Source organism: Coturnix japonica, chromosome 3 (assembly GCF_001577835.2).
Source record: "Coturnix japonica isolate 7356 chromosome 3, Coturnix japonica 2.1, whole genome shotgun sequence".
Taxonomy (NCBI): domain Eukaryota; kingdom Metazoa; phylum Chordata; class Aves; order Galliformes; family Phasianidae; genus Coturnix; species Coturnix japonica.
The window spans coordinates 58013836-58028156 of record NC_029518.1 but is presented as its reverse complement, the minus strand read 5'-3'; the positions used below and the strand labels follow the sequence as shown (position 1 = coordinate 58028156).

The window sequence follows — 14321 nt, the reverse complement described above, 5'->3', positions numbered from 1 at the left end:
GTTGAATCCATATTAGTCTAATGAAATTCCATCAGTTAAGTTTGAATGGATTTTAGTAATTCCAAGTCACCGTACTGAGAGCAGCGCTGACAACCTTCCTTGTACATTGGTCAGTCTGAAAGTAGTGCCTCCTATTTCTTTTTCTAGAAACTACAACAGATAGGAAGAGCACCATAATGCTGTTTTGTAGCTGGGAATTTGCTCTACCAAACACTTTTTCAACACAGTCAAAACACACCAGTGATAAGCAAGAGCCTGCATGCCACGCTTATAAAAATCTGCACCAGCAGGGGTGACCCATTGTCTCTGCTGATAAAATGCACCACCCACTGCCTCACTTCAGTCTTTCTACTAGGAAACCTTTAACCATCAGGCTGTGATGTGTCCTGAGTATCTTCGGTTTTAACTGTGTGCTTGCTGAAGTAAAATAAGAGTTTGTTGGAGGAGACGAGACTGCACCTGTATCCAATGTGCTGATATCCTGAATTCTGAGATAAAGAGCTGTCAGGTAAGTTGCAGAATCTGGTATTTCATTTCTGTTTAATCTAAATCAGCCCTTCAGTGCATTGCGACTTGGCTCCAATTGGAAGAGGGATTTTCAGTTCTTTGGTGTAATAGCATTTATTGAAAGGAACTTGATTTTCATTTCTACACTGAATGCTCGTGAAATCTGCAGCTGCAAGAGTTAACTGGTATCGCTGGGCTGTGTCATGAGTGTTAGGTGGACTTTTACTACTGTGATGGGACTGAGTGTAGTCTACCATTGGAAAAAAAAAAAAAAAAAAAAAAGTAAAAGTTCAAGGTCCAACTTGTAATCTGTTTTATTTGTACTTAAGGCAAACTCAGCAAAAGGCCTGAATTACTATTCTGACTTTGAACTAGTTTTATGTTTTCTGTGCCCAGGGTAATAAATATGTACAGGTGGAAAAAAACAACAGTCTGCTTGTCTGAAGTTCAGACTCGTATATCAGGGGATGTGGTGGTTATGTAAATCATGGATGTTTTGTGTAACTTACTTTCTTGATATCGAGGACATGAAGTTCTAGAAGGAAAGATGATCTGGCTGTACTGCTGGGGGTACAAAAGCCCTATTCTTCTTGTTGGCTTTGTCTAAATAAAGCAGCTTGTGATTTCATCTGTATGAAGTACTTGCTTCCAGAAAAAAGCGAGTAGAATCTATCAGAAGGTGAAAACAGCTGGATTGAAAAATGAAAAGAAAATACTGATCTTTGGTACCAGTAAGGGAAAAACAAAAAGTATTTCCTTTTTTTTTTCCTTTTTTTTTTTTTTTAAAGCGATTTGTGGGAAAGCCAAGTTAGGTGCTGTTTGTCAAGTTAAAGTGATGATTTGGAATGTTTCTGTGTTCAGAAGCCACGTCCTGCTTTGGCTGGTTGTTAGGATGTTGATTTAACAGCAACCAAAAGCGGTCGTGATACTTTGATTGTGTAAGCATTATAATGGTAAGAGTGAATGAGAGTTCAGACCCTCTAGAGAGTGCAGATGGTGTCTGAGAAAATGTTGGAACATTTCTTCCTTACATCATGATCTGCCCACTTGAGTGAGGCTGTACTGAAGAGAACAAAAGATTATCAGAAGGAATAAATGCTGGAGAAATATCAGAGACCTGACAGTGTGAATGTGGGGAGGTGAGGAGCTTGAGTTTTAGCTTGGTATGATTGCAATGGATAGAGCTAATAAATGTGGAGGAGATGGACTGGCCCTTGTAAGCAGTGAGTCAGACCGACATATGTGAGATGCCAGTATGATTGTTTCTGCATCAGCAGGAGCAGTTTCAAAAGCATCTTGTCTCAGTGTTGTTAGCCAGTTCTGCAGTGAGATTTGCCTGGGGGAAGCTTCCTATGTTTCTGACACAGGGATCTGACAAGCAAGTAAGGCCAAGGCTTTGTTGTGCAGGTAATGGGAGTTCAGCATGCACCTTATCTTGAGGTGATCCATTTTTTCAGATCGGCCCTTTATCTCATATCTGTTGGCAGTCTGGGAATGAAAGACTTCAGTGCTGTGGACATGCATGAGGTATGGCTCTGGTACCCAGGTACACCAGGGTACACTGGTACCCAGTATCTGTAACTCAGATGCCACAGTTCCTGGTGCAGCTGAGGACATATGGCTGGTATGAAAACTCAGATCTTCAGAACAAGAAGTGAGAAGATATTTGTAAACATTTTGGGATAAGGTGTCAGCAGCTGACCAGGCTGAGTCCAAGCTGCAAGTCTGCTGAGGAATGCTTTGTATCTGGGATGGGATTCCTTTCCCTATCTGAAAGCAGTAGCAGTGAGGCCTAGAGTTGCCAGCACCATGCCAGTGGAGGCAGTGCAGAGAGGTTGGGTTGGCAGTGTGAAGGCACTGTTGCTTTTGATATTTTTGGCATCTGAGAAAAGGTGTGGAACCCAGCAGGAAGACAGCCATGCTTCTGTCAGTAAGCAAGGTGAGAGATACTCAAGTACGCACCCGTTGTTAGCTGCAGAGGTAATAATAGTTATGTCTCTCAAATTCAAACATATGTTCGAGGTGTGTCATTGGCCTCACAAATGTAATTAACTGTTAAGTAACCAAGTTTTAGTGTTTTTTTTTTCCTGTTTGTTGCTGTTTGTTTGTTAAAATCATGAACAGATAGATCATGGGCATCATGGACAGATTAAACCCTGATAGTGAGTCAGTGCTGGTATAAGTCACAGACTGCTGGTAGCTTCCAACCACAGCAGCTCTAGGAAGTAAATCTGAATATTAGAGGGAGCATTCACCAAAAAAACCGTTCTGGCTATGACATGGGTTTTTTATCAAAATTTCAAGGAGCAACTTGTCAAATCTGACCTGAAGAACAGTAACAGGCAGTGTAGAGAAGCGTGTCATTCAGTAGGCAACATCAGAACATGGAATATCACAGCTACTTCATTTGCTGCCTGTAACAGGGGTGTTATAAAAACCAGCGAATGCAAATGGCAATCATGAAGAATGGAATGCATGGTTTACTATGGAAATTAACTAAAAGAATTCATAAAATTACAAAGAGGAAACTGAAGAAATTGAATAGCAACTTCAGATAAGTCTCATTTTCTGAATGGCTTCTCTAATTTACTATCTCTACAACATAGTTGAAAATTGTCATGTTTGGTTCTTCCTGGACTTCAGGCATGTCCATCCTCAATGAACTCCAAAGAGTGACAAAACTCAAACCAGACTACATTTCGCTCTCAAGATCCCAGGTGAACTTGATAGGCAGGGTCTTTATTTTGTCCATAAGAACTTCATCAAACCTTTCATTCTGCGCCACTGTCATCGTGTTTTTCCAGTCTCCAACAGTGCCTGAGGAAAGAGGCAGCAAAGGGAGGTGAGAAGGCAGGCATCTACCTGAAGCTGGACTCCCACCAGGAAGATCTATGGTGGGAGATGGGAAATCTATGCTTAGGAAGCTGTTCCAGGCTTCCTCAGCAACTTTGTGTTGCTGGACCTTCAATTAGGGCTTTGTGTGCTCTTTGGAGGACACTGTTCCAAATCTGGGTGCACCTCCTCCTTTAATCTCTAGGATTTTCCACCTTTGCTGTGCTGCAGGACACTTTAGCAATGATTCTGTTTTACCTTTCCGTAGAAATCTGCCCTTCCCTTTGATTGCCAGGTCTTCTGGCATGTTCGCGTAGTTTGCCCTGGGGTCTTTTTGCATGTTCTCAAATGTAGCTTGTCTCACAACACTTTCTATTTCCTCTTCACTCAGCTTCTTGCCTATGAAGTTGCAGATTTTCAGCACAGCGCTTCTGAGATCCTGCAATAAAGTAACCTTGAAGCATGTTGATGATATGGGAAAAACCAATGCATAAAGCAGTCGTATATGGGATTGTTAAGGACATCGTTTTGAATCCAAAGCTGGCCATCATTTTAATGACATGGATAGTCTGGCTTTTGGCCTCTTGAGGGCAATTAGGCTTTAGCTTGCTGCCAGAGGTGGACAGCTTGGCTCACCTCTGTGTCCTGCACCAGCTGCCCTGGCAAAGTCTCCCCTGTCACCATGAAGGAAGGCACTCACCCTGTGGGGTTTTTATCAGTCCTCTTGTCCTAGCTAAGGGCTAAACTCTCTCAAAGGTTAGCCTTGACCAAAAAGGCTTGAGGGACAGTCACGGTGGCAGGCAGTTTGGCTGCACTACTGGGTCTATGCCTTCTCCCAATCGAAACGGGCTGCCCACCGTGGGTGGAAGGAGAAGTTGCACTAAAGCACGGGCAGCCAACAAGCAGCAACCTTCTAGTCTGAAATTACCTCAAGTACCTCAGTGGGCCGCAGGATCTTAGAAACCCTTTACCTTTCTTTCCTTTATACCAGAGAGGCTTTTTGGGGTGCAAGCAAAGATGACTCCTGTTAGATGGGAAGATAATTTTTCCAATAATTCTGCTCAAAAAATTCTGTTCAAAGTCTCAATTTGTTTGTCCTCCACTAGGACAGAGTGTACTCTGAGCTTACAGATAAATCTAAAGACCTGTCTGAAAATGCATTCAGTATAGGAAGAAAATATCTGGAATACACTAGTACAGTGGACCTACCTTTTTTACTCCTCATAGTCAATAGTATTAATATGAAAATCCTTTCATCGTTATCAACCCACCAGCTGTGAAACTATCAACAGCACTGCAAGCATTAAGGAAGGGAAACAAAAACAAACACAAACAACAAAAGATGTAGAAATTTCTGCTTACAGCCATCAGGCTCAAGTAAAACAGAAAAAATCACGACCATCATCTGGACCTTAGCCACTAACAGGGAGGTGTATTCTTCCTCTTCTTCTTTTCTCTTTCATGAGATCAGATGCTTCCCCACAGGGGCCCAATTATTTTGGCATTTACAGACAGTGGAGGGACACACATGGTCACAGACAATATGTCATGATGTTTGTACTCTGAACAAATACCCACTTCCTATAGAATAAGCAGCTTGCATGTATTTGCAGAATGGCAAACCTTGTCTGTGTTCCCTCCCATAGGAGGGCCAAGCTCAGGCATCAACTCTAGCTTTGGTTGCAGATAAGCATAGCTGAGGATACTGGGTGCATGATGTTTGTTATTATAATTAATCCTCATTCTCTCTGACATCATGGAGTAGGGTTTAGGCTCCTTAGTAAGAAAAAATATCCTACCTTTTCCAGCTAAAAATCTCTCCATTAAAATGTTAAAATCTGGTATTTTCTCTAGAATTACAATGAATTTAGAGAAGTGATAATAAGAAACCAACACGTCCTTAGGGTTCCTGGAGACATAAATAACCTGCAATACAACAAGGCAACAAGTCTCAGACAGATCAAAGGGCTCCAATATCCTGACTACATCACAATGTCTATTATGTGTAGTAAATTCTGGGTACTGAGTCACTGTTGTTTTGCTCATAGGCAGCAGTATTCCCTTTGTGGTTTTGGGAGGCTTTTTTCAAGTGTCATTATTTCACTGGACCTTGAAGCTTTCACAAGGGTGTCATCAGTCCAAGGCTTTATCCCTTGCTTATCCCACCAAGTTGCATTTCTGCACCACCCCTATTTCTCGCAGCAATGGCTAGAGGAAAATGGAATAAGCAATTTCTAGATTTCCTCACTGTTGTTAAAGCAGTGATATTTGTACCAAGATGTGGAAAACTAAATGAAGAAAAAGGCAGGAATTGGAATAAATTTCTCAGGGAAATTGTCAGGATGGGATTTAACTACATGGTAGAAGTAGATTCACTTACACGTCCCTTTCTGTTTCTCAGGTCTCTTGGAGTTAAGTAGTAAGGCAGGTGAGTGGCAAAAACTCGAGGCAAAGGAAGACTACCAAAATCAATGTTTTTTACATTATATTCCACCCAGGGGATTCTGTCCAAGGTCTCCATATTTTCTGTTCCATTACGGTGGCCTTCGTGGAGTATTAAGCTCAAAATATTCTGGGTCCACACTGTTCCTGATAAAGAAAATTTTTTAATCTGAATTTTAATTTTATTAGAATTATTGTTAAAGTTGATGGCAGGGAAGATCTGAGTTCTGGGTGTCTTTTCCCCTTTATGCTGTTTGCCAGGAAAGAAGGACAGCTGAGAGAATTCAGAGCAATGCAGAAGGGTGACAAACTATTACTGTTGGCTGACTTGTACAAGCACAGAGAATGGAAGGCATCCAAAACCCAAGTTTCTTCTTTCAGACCCAAGTCTGAAGACACACCTGGGAAGGAAGCTTTTGGTTCTTAAGATTAGACTGTATGTGTTATAGATTTAAATCCACAGAATAAGATCAATAAATAATTTTAGGAACCAGAGGAGCAATAACTTGGCAAGTGCCCCTCCCAGCTGACAATCTTGCTCAGCTTGGCGTCATCAACCTGGACTATTTTGCACAGCGATGGAACATACTCTAGACAAATAGACAAAGGAAGAAAACAGGTGGTGGAGCAGGACAGAGGGAAGGACGTAAATGGGAAAAACATGGCATTCTGTGCAATTCATAATTCAAAATCATCTTTCTCCTCCTTCCTTTCCCTTTGCAACACAAAACTTCCACTTCCAAAGAACTTTTCACCTCAGTGGATTAGCATTTAGACCTCTGAAATCTTGCCTTCTCATCCTGCCTCTCTGCCTGACCTGGACAGGTTCTCCCAGCACTGCCTGACAATGAAGTAGCATCTCCTGTTTTCCCTGTGTTCATCTCAGTACCTTCTCAGCGTTTTGACCTCTTAGGTCTTGCCTTCTTCTGAGCACACGTGCCAGACTGAATCCAAGAGCCACATAAATCAGCCCAGTGGGTCACAAGCAGGAAACTTCAGTCTGATTGTTAAGGCACTGGTAAGCAGAACTTGTACTTTATGCTGCAGTGCATGTACTCAGAGATGGTTTGGATCTAAAAGCAAATCTAACAATCTTGTGCATGCAGTTCGATGAATGACTAAAAGCTGATGTATTTCCCCATTGAATTCAATTCAATTCTTACCTGATTTTGGATAAGTAGCTATAAATATATCACTGTCTTTGATTTCAAAATTCTCCAGGGAAGCTACATGCTCAGGTGTAGTATTTACGGCAAAGTAAAACCCTTTGTAGTTGAATAAAAACTCTTTGGATGGTTCCATCTCTAATCTGTTGTTGCTCATGGATGAATAAGCTGCAATAAGGAAACATAAGATTATAGATTTTTGTTTTGCTCTTATCTCATTGAAAATAACGATAATTTAAAAAAAATCGAACATAGAAAAATGCATGTTGCTGTAACAATTCACTGAAATTAAGCTTTAAATTTTTTATAAACATAAGGTTAAAAATGAAAAAAGAAAAAAAAAAGTCTAATACCATGTTTGTTTATTCATATACCTGTGCGTTAACTACACCAAAAAGATGATTTAAATAATGGTACTGCATGTAAATAAATATTTGTCAAAGTTCCGTTTAGAATTTCAAAGTCTACTATTTCCTCTGGTCATCACCAGCTTTTACACAGAACTCGCTTAGCTAAGCCCTCTTGAGCATTATTATCACTCTCCTGTTTAGGCTTTCCTGCCCTTTTGCCTTCTCACTCCTAGAGCTGCACTGACTTCATGCTCACACAGCATTGCCCTTTTTTGATGGGGGTTGTGGTGCAAACAAGGACTGGCAATGACCCTGTGCCCTTGGATTCACCTGTGGTCAGCCAAGGGCTTGCCTACATGAGGCACATGCACGTGGACACCATCTATGGGACCAGTGTTCCCTTCAGCCCGTCGGTTGCTGTCCAACCACGAGGCAGTGCCAAAGCAGGGCAGTACTGGGACTGCATGCAACTCACCTGGGCAGCCTCCTATCATGGCGTGATATGACTGGACTTCTCTCATAGTGCTAGGTTAAGTAACTCGGGAGTCGCTAATCATATCAGAAACACTGGTAGCAGTTTTGAATTCAAGTCATGAAAAGAAAACCAGGCAAAAATGTTCAGAAAAATGTGGTGAATAGTTGAATACATTTAGGGTTATGAAGTAAGAGTGAAGAATTTGTAAGATACAGAACAAAAATGCGTTAAATACACAGTCCATAGAAATCCTTTTTGATCTCATTCTGTCAAAAAACTGAGCTCTCATATGGCGCTCAGACAAAGGCTACTGCCCTGCTTTTTTCTTACGGACACGGGATTATATAACCAGGGAATGTACCAGGCAAGAAAAGCCACGCCACCCTTCCTAGGAAACATTCAGAGTCTAGTGTTTCAGATGGGAGAAGAAATAAACATTCCAATACTCTCTAAGCAGCCAGAAATGCATTTGAAAAACATATCAAAAAATCAACCTTCATTTGCAGACATAAAGGTGTCCACCTCTTCCTCTCCTACACCTATGGGGATCTGACCCTTCTGCTTTGCTCAGGGAGCCGCCTTGCAGCCATGACTCCAAACCCCTGCTGAACAGTCCTGAAAAAGGGGGGTAAAACTCAGGTTGCAAGACCAGCTGTCAGAGCCCAGCTCTTATGGCCATCCCCCCCTTGGCACATTCCCTGCTTCTCTAGCAGCATTTCTCAAAATGTTTGACAGAAGAGCTCCATGCACAGTTCTACTCATCTTACCAGAAGAGCAATCGACACAAAATTGTTTACTCACCAACCAACACCTCCAACAATGTCAGGCGTCCTTACCTTCTGTGTTCTCTTCCAGTGCTCACAGAGATGAATGTTACTATTACAGTAAACGTGAACAGTTTGAAAGAGGTGTGAGCAGTCACATTTTCTTTTTAACTACCCTGATTGCCTGTCATTCAATACTTGTTTATCTGTAATGCAGATAGAGATTAGTGAACTGGCATAACCCTTTAAAAGGTTAATGCACTCCAGAGAGAATTAGGAAATAAGTTACTTGAACACAAGTTTAATTCTTGTTCCCCAATTTATCAACTGAGTAATTGAAGAAGAGAGAGCAAAGAGGAGCACAAGTGATTACAAGATTCTTTCTCCTTTCTTTCTCTCTCTTTTTTTTTTTTCTTTTGTGTGTGTGTGTGTGTGTGTTTGTGTTTCTTACTCAACTCCCACAAAGCTTTCACCCACACTTGTTATACCTGCACACTGCATGTGACAGAACTCTGAATGAACAGCCTGAGTCCACCACCCTATCACAGTGGAGTGAAACCGGTCAGACCCAGCCTCAGCCAAGAGCTTCTAGGAGGGAGTTCTTTGGTTGCCTGTGTATGAATGTGTCCATGTTATTGTTTTTCTGCAACTACCTTATAAGCAAAACAAAATCTTGCCTGAGAAAGGCACTCACTGAAACTTGCACAGCAACCAGTTTACACAAAAAACAAATTTTGTCCCCCAGTCCTATGCCTTGTTTTGTGTAGGGTTACTTTTTAACCTGGATCTATTGCCCAGGTAGTCCCCAAACATGCACAACAGGTCTGTCAGCCAAGGCAGTCAGGAGACAGGCCAGAACGAAGAGTAGGGCTGAATTCTTTTTCACAACAGAGGGTAGTTTTAAACCCAAAGATTAGGCCTGCACTGCTTTGCTTTCTGCTTCAGTCAGGCATGCCCGGTGTTCTGTAGCTGCGAATTCTAGTCAAGGACTTTAGTATGAATGGAAGGTAACAGCTCTTGTTCCTAAAACAAGGCTCAGAGATCATCCACAGGAGTTCTGAAGGGGTCCAAAGAGCAAAATCTGCTGTCACCAGCTCTATGTTCAAGCCAGGGCACCAAAAACTGTGACTTAGGGCAAGATGTTGTGTTTTCCTGGAAAAACAAATAGGCTGTAAAACAATTTGCCTTCTGATAGATGGTGAATTGGCAGAGTATACAAAATTGAACAATATCATAAAATCATCAAGAAGTTATGAGCTGCCCCTGATTGCCACTAGTCTTGAACGACAGTCACTCAGCAGCTAATTGAATGTCGTTTCCATGTATTCAACTCTACTATCTGTTCTGGGACAAATAGTCCTTTAGAGTGTAAATAATTAACCTCAAGATCCAAATACTTAACATATATTAAAGCATAGTTCTTAAAGTTGCACAAAGTTCATTTTGAGACTGTAGAGGAACAAATACTTGTCGTTTATTGTATGGTTTAAAACCAACGTTTTCAGTACTGTTATTTTCTACCCTTCGTATTCTGCCCTCGTTGTTTCCTCTGATACTTTCACACAGCATATCCCATATCATACAATCCATCACCGATGCTTACTAAATACTGATAGAGAACAAACAGTAGATGCAAGCACAGTGAAACAATGGGTGGTGCATTTCAGCAGCGGTGACTGTCAGTCAGCTCTGTTGGTGTAGGTATTTTTGAGTGTGGCATGGAAGTTCTTGATCAGCACTCATGAAAATGCAGTGTTGATGGTAGAGACTGTGTTGAAAACTAGTATGCTGTAGCTGAAAATGTTGCTCTATCAAGCTGTGTTATTATGCTCTTTGTATATGTCATAGTTTGTACAGAAATAAGTAGGTGACGCTACTTTCAGCGTGACCTATTTTCTCTCCCTCTGTTTTACAGAGTTAATATTTTGTAGTATGTTAATTCCATCACCATTAGATAAAACACACTGACTGCTTGTTTTCCAAGACAACATGCAAGTTTTGCTACAAGTAAATAGAGGTTCCCCATTCAGATTCCCTATGAATAGTATTATCAAGACTAATCTCAGTACCTTTGTTGAGTCAGTTAAAATCAAGTCAAAGGATTAACTCATTTTGTACTTGGAATACCTCAGCAATATTATAACAGTATGCTCATATTTGTCACAAGCATATTGAGCTTGCATTTGCATTGACAAAATTACTGCCAATATTGTATATTTTGCTCTATTTTTCTGTATACAATATGCACATGTTCATACTACATGTACTATTGCATAACCAGGTCTTTGTAATTGGTCCTGTAAATAGTTACCACGCTTTGTGTTGATGGGACTGCTGGTTTTTACAATTTTTTACATCCAGATTTTTTCTGCCATTTTTCTAGCTATTAAACATCAATTAAAGGTTATAAATTTCAACTTGAGAAGTGTGGAAAAGAGCATAGAAAGACTGCATGAAGACAATTCATTCTTCATTTATTTATGGTTTTTTTCTGAATCAAATTAGTATATATTTAGAAAAGAATATTTGTCCTTTATTCAATCTTACCATAAAATCTGGACAGAGTAAGCAGCTATTGGTAACAGGGGAACGGTTGGACTGGATGATCTTGTAGGTCTTTCCCAACCTTGGTGATTCTATGATTCTATGATTCTCCCTGAGCTGTCCCTGGTAGAAGATTAATAAAATATGCCAGTTCTTCTGGTGCTGCAACAAGAGTGGTTTTGTAGTGCCAAGGTGTCCCTAAGAGGGCAAAGGCAAAACAGGAGCCTTTACTGGTGAGGTGCAGTGTATGCAAGTAGAGCAGAGCACATTCTTTGATGCTGCTGTCTATGGCAGGAAAGACATGGTCTGGAGCAAAGTCCTCGCATTCCAAGGGTTTGCAGCATCCTGTTCTACCTGCATGCTAATTCCTTTTACCTTCTGCAGACACACAGGAGGCCTTATCAGATCAGTTATATTTGACAAGACAGTGAAAACATCCTGATGTCAGGTCTCTTTGTCCTGGTATCAAATCAAAGTGCTCCTATCAGCAAAATATTTCCCACTGCTTCAAGTACCAGTAAAACAGAAATTTAAGAGGTTATCTTGACCACAGGTACCTAACAAAGCAGTCTATGCATTCAGCTGTGCTAGCATACAGCGTTACACTGGCCAAAGTGAGCTGATCGATAGGAAGAGATTTGTCAGTGTTCTGGCTGCTTCTGCTTCGAGCTGCAGTGTGAACCTGACTGGGACTTGTAATGTCCTTCCAGTTGCTCAAATTCAAGAGGGATGCAGTGACTGCTGAGGGGATGCCTGCTGCACCACAGGCACTGGGAAAAGCAGCTGCCTGGCAGCTGCATGTTGGAGGCACCTTACCAGCACTTCTTGCCACACATCTTCAAACAATGAATAACGTACTTCTCTACAGCAGCTGAGTAAAGCAGATGCACTTTTTATTTACCTACTGGGTATTTTTCTAACTTTTTAAGCACTGCAGTAGCAGACATAAAACATAGAGATGAACATTCAGATGCAGATGAAAGATACAGAGAATGGAATGGGGTCGGTTACTGTCTGCAATCAGAATAAAAACAGGTGTAGAAATGAAACATTTGCACTCTTGTGCATAGACTTCTATAGCATTTTTCCATAAAGTATTTCCTGTACATAAACTAACCTTCACCTCCATCTAACAGTGAGGTTACCTGGACAAGTAGGGGGAAATAAAGGACACAGAAACACCAACTTATGTGAGCAAACAGAATGCAAGTTTCTTGAGTCAAGAAAGATAGCTGCAAGGCTGATAATTATAGAGACATTACGGAAGCATAAACTTCGCCTATACAGCACTGTTTTTATTTGAACATCATGGAAAGAGGTGAAGGAAAAGTTAAGGAAAAAGAAAAATGTTCTGTAAATAGTCATGACAGAGTAGATATTTAGAATTAATTTACATTTAAAGAAGTTTATTATATTATACAAATATCTGTATATATAAACTCATAATTTCATTGGCAGTAATGACTACGTGGCATGAGAAATAAGAAGACTGATGAAGGAGTAGTTAAACACCAACATCCTGTCCTGCTTTAATCAAGACTCGCCATAACTCCTTTCCTAAGTACTTCAGAGAAAACCACTGTTATGCACAATAGTAACTGCTTTGCAATACTTACTGAGATTAAACTTCATATTTTCTCTCTTTGAGAAATTTGGCAGATTTGATTTCTCTAAATTGATTATATTTTGGGGGGGGGAAAAAAAGAAAGGAATGGGAGACTCAGAGATCCTTAAAGTTTCTATAAATACAGTCAGTCTGCAAGGCAGTTCTATATTAATTGTTCTCATTAGGGAAGATACATCATCTCAGTATTAAGAGTGATTTGAGAATGGGTTCATCCTTGAAGCTGAATTTACCACTGATAGTATTAGAATAGGTGGAAATAAAAGATTACTTTATGCTTATGTTAAACTACAAAGAAGCACTGATGTATGACAACTGGCAACATTTAGGAGATAAATGCTAATAATAATAGTAATGTCTCTCAGATTCACACACATGTTCGAGGTGTGTCATTGACCTCACAAATGTCATTAATTCTTAAGTAATCAAGATTTGGTGTTTTTTTACTTTTTTGGTTGTTGAAGTTTTTTGTTTTGTTTTGTTTGTTTGTTTATTTGTTTATTTGTTTCTTTGTAAAAATCATGAACAGTTCATGGGCATCATGGACAGAATAATCCTGATAGTGAGCCAATGTCTATGTAAGTCACAGACTGCAGGTAGCTTCCAACCACAACAGCTCTAGGAAGAAAATCTGAATATTAGAGGAACACAGGCAGTGTAGTGAAGCATTTCAGTCAGTAGGCAACATCAGAACATGCAGCATCAGGGCTACTTCATTTGGCTGCCTGTAACAGGGGTGTTATAAAAACCAGCGAATGCAAATGGCAATCATGGAGAATGGAATGCGTGGTTTACTATGGAAATTAACTAAAAGAATTCATAAAATTAGAAAGACTAAACTGAAGACATTGAATAACTCCTTCAGATAAGTCTCATTTTCTGAATGGGTTCTCCTATTTACTGTCTCTACAGCACAGCTGAAAATTGTCATGGTTGGTTCTTCCTGGACTTCAAGCATGTCCATCCTCAATGAACTCCAAAGAGTGACAAAACTCAAAGCCAGACTACATTTCGCTGTCAAGATCCCAGGTGAACTTGATAGGCAGGGTCTTTATTTTGTCCATAAGAACTTCATCAAACCTTTCATTCTGCGCCACTGTCATCATGTTTTTCCAGTCTCCAACGGTGCCTGAGGAAAGAGGCAGCAAAGGGAGGTGAGAAGGCAGGCATCTACCTGAAGTTGGACTCCCACCAGGAAGATCTATGGTGGGAGATGGGAAATCTATGCTTAGGAAGCTGTTCCAGGTTTCCTCAGCAACTTTGTGTTGCTGGACCTTCAAGTAGGGCTTTGTGTGCTCTTTGGAGGACACTGTTCCAAATCTGGGTGCACCTCCCCCTTTAATCTCTAGGAATTTCCACCTTTGCTGTGCTGCAGGACACTTTAGCAATGATTCTGTTTTACCTTTCCGTAGAAATCTGCCCTTCCCTTTCATTGCAATGTCTTCTGGCATGTTCTCGTAGTTTGCCCTGGGGTCTTTTTGCATGTTCTCAAATGTAGCTTGTCTCACAACACTTTCTATTTCCTCTTCACTCAGCTTCTTGCCTATGAAGTTGCAGATTTTCAGCACAGCGCTTCTGAGATCCTGCAATAAAGTAACCTTGAAGCATGTTGATGAT

The 14321-nt window shown here is 40.7% G+C and overlaps 2 protein-coding genes across 2 annotated transcripts in view; both read right to left on the bottom strand.

Moving 5' to 3' along the window:
* Nucleotides 1-2964: 2964 nt before the first annotated feature.
* On the bottom strand, nt 2965-7864 carry LOC107311777 (amine sulfotransferase-like). Its single transcript, XM_015858592.1, has 6 exons — nt 7773-7864; nt 6945-7115; nt 5720-5928; nt 4923-5265; nt 3598-3813; nt 2965-3324 (listed from the first exon to the last, which is right to left on the bottom strand). The coding sequence occupies exons 1-6, from the start codon at nt 7816-7818 to the stop codon at nt 3200-3202; spliced, it is 1110 nt and encodes a 369-aa protein (XP_015714078.1). The 5' UTR covers nt 7819-7864; the 3' UTR covers nt 2965-3199.
* A 4088-nt stretch (nt 7865-11952) lies between these two features.
* LOC107311808 (amine sulfotransferase-like) overlaps nt 11953-14321 on the bottom strand; it is a 16136-nt gene continuing 13767 nt past the window's right edge. Inside the window, exons 6-7 of the mRNA XM_032443819.1 lie at nt 14107-14287; nt 11953-13833 (exon numbers count right to left, since the gene is read on the bottom strand). Coding sequence (XP_032299710.1) covers nt 13709-13833; nt 14107-14287 — 306 coding nt within the window. The 3' untranslated portion in view covers nt 11953-13708. The remainder of the gene's footprint in view (nt 13834-14106; nt 14288-14321) is intronic.

What these genes read in the sequence shown, in the direction of transcription:
- LOC107311777 (XM_015858592.1), bottom strand. Translation starts at nt 7,818, where the DNA reads ATGAGAGAAGTCCAGTCATATCACGCCATGATAGGAGGCTGCCCAG. An exon ending in ATGCAAGCTGCTTATTCTAT is followed by an intron (nt 3,814 to 4,922) that starts AGGAAGTGGGTA and finishes TGGTTTTTCCCA; the next exon opens with TATCATCAACATGCTTCAAG. An exon ending in GGGCAGATTTCTACGGAAAG is followed by an intron (nt 3,325 to 3,597) that starts GTAAAACAGAAT and finishes CTCTTTCCTCAG; the next exon opens with GCACTGTTGGAGACTGGAAA.